This window comes from Morone saxatilis, unplaced genomic scaffold, assembly GCF_004916995.1.
Source record: "Morone saxatilis isolate NCDOM2014 unplaced genomic scaffold, NCSU_SB_2.0 Contig20, whole genome shotgun sequence".
In the NCBI taxonomy this organism is placed as follows: domain Eukaryota; kingdom Metazoa; phylum Chordata; class Actinopteri; family Moronidae; genus Morone; species Morone saxatilis.
Genome location: NW_023339763.1, coordinates 19,401,166 through 19,407,165, shown reverse-complemented (window position 1 = coordinate 19,407,165; position 6,000 = coordinate 19,401,166). Strand labels below are relative to the sequence as shown.

Sequence of the window (6,000 nt, the reverse complement as noted above, 5' to 3'; positions counted from 1 at the left end):
GCTGGCTGACGAGTGGAGGTCCGTGGGTGGACGTTTGTTGGGTGGCCTGAAATACCCCCTGTCCCGCCGACAGACACATGAATGGGGATTCACTCTTGCTTTGGTTGAGGCCTGTGAATCCTGGCTGTTTCCTGGTAAATAAACTATGATGGAGGGCTATGCGACTGTTTGGAGCTCCACTGGAGTCAGCTCGCCCAGGGTTTAACGTGAGTGTGTGTATTGTATATAAGCGACAGAGTTTCACAGGGAGAGGGTTCAAAGGTTCAGCTTCAAGGTGGCCTATGTGCTGCTTTTAGAGCCGAATTGAGGTTTGTTTCTTTCATTTATAATCCAACCTGAACAACAAACTGTGGAAATCCATTAACATGTGATAATTGATAATAATTCTGAGAAATAATGTTATCAAAGGGTCACTTCAATCCATCCTCTTAGTTATGAGAAACATTCCTTAACCAGCTGGTGTCCATTTAGACCCCTACTGTGCTTCCTGCATCACATGTCACTGAGGTGTGTGTGCGTCGGTGTGTGTGACATGGGGCCTGAGCTCGGGTTTTAACACACAGGGATATTACCTCCCTGGAAAAGGAGGAAAATGTCAACAAACTGAAGCAAAATGTCAGACCTGAACTGCAGAAAGGTGAGGGTTTAATCAAATTAGCAGAGAGAGTCAACGTGTAAGTAAAAACCTTCAGGAGTCCACCAAAGCAGATAACATTATAAACCAAACTTCTTTAATAAGAAGAACATGGTGGACTGGATGGAGAAGTTCATAGTGAAAGGATATAAAGCAAATGTAGTAAATTCTGCTATTGAATAAATGCAAACTGCAGAAGTGAAATATCAATTTAAGGGATTTGTTGGTTAAATCAGATCTTCCTCCTCCAAATGCTTCCTCACAGACTCTTTATCTCCTTTACAGGATGGTAACTATAAACGTGGAGCAAGTTATTTCATGTTCCACAAATAAATGTCATATATATGATCACCTGTCTGTGCAGCTGATTGCTGATGCTGCTGGATTCAGCAGTATGCTTTTTGTAAAGGCATTTGCCTTCTGATTGTGGAGTGTGTAAAATGCTTCATTGATGTGTACTTATGCAAAAGGTGTGTGTGACCCACAGCTGACTGAGATCAGCTGAGTGAATGAATGGTTGATTGAACAGAGCCTAAAAAGGCATGACAGAAGCACAGCTTGTCTGGTGAAATGTTGGTTTGAAGTGCATGTAGTGTGTGTGATTTAGTGTGAGTTTTTTAAAGCTTTAAATGTATAATCAAAAATATATACATTAATAAATAAATTAATATGCAAGCTTGCTGTCTGGTATTCAACTGGAAGTGATGTGTTTTAGTTAGTTTTGAATAATTAAAGGGTAATTAATTAGCATGAGCACAAACAAAACCCTCAAATAGCATAAAAAGTCACAGTACTATACTTCACTGTTTAGCTGGCAGCTGACATCTGAAAGAGTTCATCCCTATGATCACCACTTTAAAGGTATTGAATGTCAAAATAATGGCTGACTTGCATAGAGATGCCATTGTATAAGAAGCAAACATGGATTTTTTTCCTGTACGGTGCAAGTAAGATTAAGACAGTGTGCCTTTCAGTGTCTTGAACACTCTCTGTCAGTTCTGTGGTTATGCATGTGTATTGTGTGTGAAAGCAGAGACCCTTGTGCCATTTGGGTAGGTCGGCCAGATGGCTTTAATGTCACCACCAGCCTCTGAAAGCTGTGCAACGTGGAGATCTGGAGCAAAAACAAACATATAGGAGCTAGGAGCTCAGCACAGGCCACCGCAGACACACTGTGTGGCATTGACTGCTACGAGCTAGATGAGAAACATATTGTAACCTAGATTCTCTCCTGCAAGGCCCTCTCTCTCTCATTATGTGGCTTTTTTTGTGCTGAGAGTATAACAGGCGCTTTTGTGTTTGAATTCAAACTCAAAGCAGAGAGGAGAGGAAGGAAAAATGGTAGGATATGTGTGTTTGTGATTGTGGAGAAAAAGGAGAAAGCAAACACACAAGGCATCCAAATATAAGAGGATAAGAATAAAGAAGATATTGTCTATGAGTATTTCTTACCGTCTTTGTTACTGGTCACAGGAATGTTGTGGACAGTTCGGAGTTTGAAACAGGAGCTGGTCAGGACCTGGAGCTCGACAGAACTTAAGACACACGTCTGGAGATCTGGAAAAACACACAGCAACCACACAGACATAAACGTTCACTTTTACTGTGGTAGAGTGTGCAAAAAGGGGTTTTAGATCACTTTAAGATGAAGGACACAATGTTTCTAAGGACAGAAACAGACAAGAAGACAATGCCATTGAAGGCCAGCATTACCTTTCTTCTGGAGTTTCTGTATGCTTTCCTTCCACTCTGACCTCTCGTAATCGGAGGAGAGGAGGAACAGGTAGCTCTGAATACACACAGAAAAAAATACGTCAAAAATGTTGCCTCTGTACTAAAATAACTATTGAAAGAACAAAACAAGATTTTGATTTTGAAGATTTTATACAGAAACTAGGGAGTGGAAATCCATCTAAAAACCAGTAGAAAAGCCACAGTTCGAAATGATTTCTCTAAATCTATCACAAAGGATTCCTTTGAAAGATACACATCTCCATCTAGTGGTGAGAGTTGAGCGCTGCAGCTACACAGATGCAGAAAGTGACACGATGGAATGAACAGATCACCTTTCCATGTTTGTTGTGGATGCGGAAAGGGATGGTGGGGGAGTGCAAGAGCAGCCACGACTCCTGCTCATTCATCTTCTTCCTCAGACGCTCCACACGACTCTGACCCTTTGGTGCTTTCTACACACACACACACACACACACAAATACACACACAAAGAGAGATATAGAATCTCATTCAGAATCATGGAAAGACACATTTAAGTACAATGTTGATATTGATTTTATGTCTAGTTTACCCGCCATTTTATAATGACATATTAAAATTAGAAACAAACTGTTTCATCACTACTGTGTCATTACTGTTGTCAGGTACAATCAGCATGGTATCAGCTTATTGAAATCTCTCCTATCTTCCAGGAAAGACTGTGGATAAGCCCCTGAAAGTGAGCTCCATGCTGCTGAGTCTTGATATAACTCAAAGATCACTCTTTCTTGTCAGTATTGAAGAATAACAAACACACACACCCTCTCAGCCCTCACCAGGAAGCCATGAGTCAGAGCCTAGTTACAATCAGCTGAATCTCTCACCGCTCTGGCCTCCTCCAAGTCTAAATACCAGCCATGGTCACTCACTGTGCCCCGGGTGGGAGCCTTAACACTCTAAGAGGGGAATAACAGGAACTCTCTGCTCCTGAAGTTTCAGTGAGTCTCAGCCAGGGGCGCGGGGGTGTATTACTATACATACTTGCAACTGTTGGAGGCTTATAACATCTTTTTTTTTTTTTCAACCTCTGCCAGTAACCAACTGTTTCAGCACTGATAGGAATAGACAAGGAAGGATGCCATGGCAAACATGTGTGTATGAAGTGTGAAGTAGCACTATGACAACTAGTACAAATCACAACAATAAGAATTTGGAGATTAATGGGTATATATATGGGAATCATTTTTTACTTTTACAAAGAAAAAGATGAGTTTTTGTTTTGAGTTGTATATATTTTTGACTCCGTTTGAGGATCTATATAATACAGCGTTTCCCTACATGGCACATTAAACCATGACCCTGTCTAAGACAAACAAAGGTGTAGGTAAGTTAAAAGGAAGGTAAAATGGTTCCTTCTTTCCAAGGAATCACTGACATGGAGAGTCTTCCATGAAAGTCTGCGTAGGCCATGATTAATAAATTGCTATTAAAGCTTCACTGGAGACATGAGTCCAGACTTCCTTTCTGAGTCACTTGTATTTGTTTGTGTTTCTTACAACAATAAGAACTCAGCTAATCATTCATTTTAAGGAACCCTGGAAGCCCCACCCAGAGAAGCAAGGTCTCAGGGACTGATGTTAAAATAACCTTTCCTAATCATGTGTACCTTGGCAACAATTGTTAGATCCATTTCTATACTTGTATCAACACATCATACAATAATACCTCCAAAAGCTCCAATAGTGAACACTGTGTCAGACTTAGATGCCATTAAATTTAAGTTTTAGATATTAAACAAATGCATGTTTGTGAAATACCTTCAAAGTAAATCCTAAATCAATCAAAAGACCTAACTCTGAATTATTTGGGGCTAAAAGGGCACTTAAAAGATAGTTGTTTTTTTCAATAAATGTCAAAATATAATAAGTATATTGTCTTCCATGTGTTTATGAAGTTTTATATTAAAGACTGAATTAAATAAACAAAGTTTTGACAATTTTTGGTCTGGCTCTCCTGTAAAGTTGGTCATGTGTCACCGACGCGCCTCTGGTTCCCTATTATTAGGCCCGGCAGTGGGTATCAGGCTGTGTCGTCATAAATCTACTGACACCATTCTCTAACTCTGACCTAACACACCTTTAAACTGCCTCTGAAACCTACCTTCATTCTAGCAGATACTCAGTGGTTTGACCCAGCTTTATATCTACATTTTATCTACTAAGGCTAACCTACATTGGCTGCTCCCCCTGGCTTGATAGGCAGCTTCATCTGAGTGCCATGGCCCGCTCAGTAGTGCAGCCGCCATATCTCTGCTTATCTAGCTCCACTAGTCTTAAAAATAGTCACTAATTAGCAACCGCTCTGGTATGAGAAACTCAATACATGGTCCTTAATGTGTCTTAGCAAAGAAAAAAGAAAATGTTTAAAGTTTAAAGTTTGAGCAAAATTTGATACTCTTGCTTTTGTTTAGGAGTTCCAGTTATTTAAGTAGGAGTTCCATGTACTTTAATGGCATTTCAGTTAAAGTGACTCATTCAGTTTTTGTTTTGTAATAGCAAATGTCTCAGTGTTACACCCACACTAACTGCCTTTGCCATTCTTAGCCATTTACATACAAATACATTACATTTGGCTCCATATACCAGAAAAAAACAACTGGATTACCTTCTCTTTCTGTATCTCACTCTTTAAGACTGAGATCTTGATCTTCATCTCCTCAATCTCGTGCTCGGGCAGGACTTGGATACTGTGGCAAGAGTCAGAGTCGTCCAGGGTCTGGAAAGTTAAATCCGCCAGAGGGATATACCACTTGCACTCATACTGCTGATGGCGACTGAAGAGGAAAAAGACGGAAGGATGCAGGAATACAGGGATTCAGGGATTAAGACGGAGAATATAAAACATAATTAGTCTCATTAGACACATCCAGATCAGTGGAGGACACACAAAGCTAAAAAGCCCTACAGAGCAAAAGCGATGAAAAACCATCAAACATCAAACATCAAATAATTAATGGAAAATTGCATGCATTATTATAGATGTCATAATTTAAAGACGCTTTGAAATACCATAATTAATATAGCTCTGGACAAATTTTTTTCGAAGCAAGCCTAGTAAAAGATTGACACCACCAGTTGAGAGCAAAACAACTTCAGGTCATACTCACAAATGTATTATCTTTCTATCCAAAATATTCTAGCTTGACCTCAGGACTAATTTGATCTGAACACATCAAAATAAGGAATCATTTTCAGTCTATCCATTTGATCCCAAAGCTATATTAATGAAAATGATGCACGCTCAGCACAGTGCTACTTCCTCCACGGCTGAGAAGATTGATCTGCATCGTCACTAATGAGACTCTCATTAGCATTCCTGGGTGCTGCACAGTTAACTCATTACCAGTGCGACACCTTCATCAGACGGAAATTGGAGCAGCTAGATAATGAGAATCCATACTCATAAGTTACAACTAAAATCTCCATTTATGGCTCAACTTCTGAGGGCCAATTAGATTAGAGGAACACATGTAAAATCTCACAAAAAAGTCGCCTGAATTTCACCGCCAGTAAACTAGGTCTTTTGGTTTGTGGGAAAACTATTCAGAAAAACGACATCAAATTCACTTTTGGTATGTGTAATATGGACTTACA

General features: G+C 39.8%; 1 protein-coding gene across 3 annotated transcripts in view; it reads right to left on the bottom strand.

The window, feature by feature from the left end:
* The window catches only part of abr (ABR activator of RhoGEF and GTPase), a 123,252-nt gene that overhangs the window by 47,080 nt on the left and 70,172 nt on the right, over positions 1–6,000 (bottom strand). For all 3 annotated transcript variants that reach the window (XM_035666136.1, XM_035666137.1, XM_035666138.1), the window contains 4 exons: positions 5,012–5,180; positions 2,701–2,820; positions 2,348–2,423; positions 2,087–2,191 (listed from right to left, as the gene is read on the bottom strand). In XM_035666136.1, coding sequence (XP_035522029.1) covers positions 2,087–2,191; positions 2,348–2,423; positions 2,701–2,820; positions 5,012–5,180 — 470 coding nt within the window. The remainder of the gene's footprint in view (positions 1–2,086; positions 2,192–2,347; positions 2,424–2,700; positions 2,821–5,011; positions 5,181–6,000) is intronic.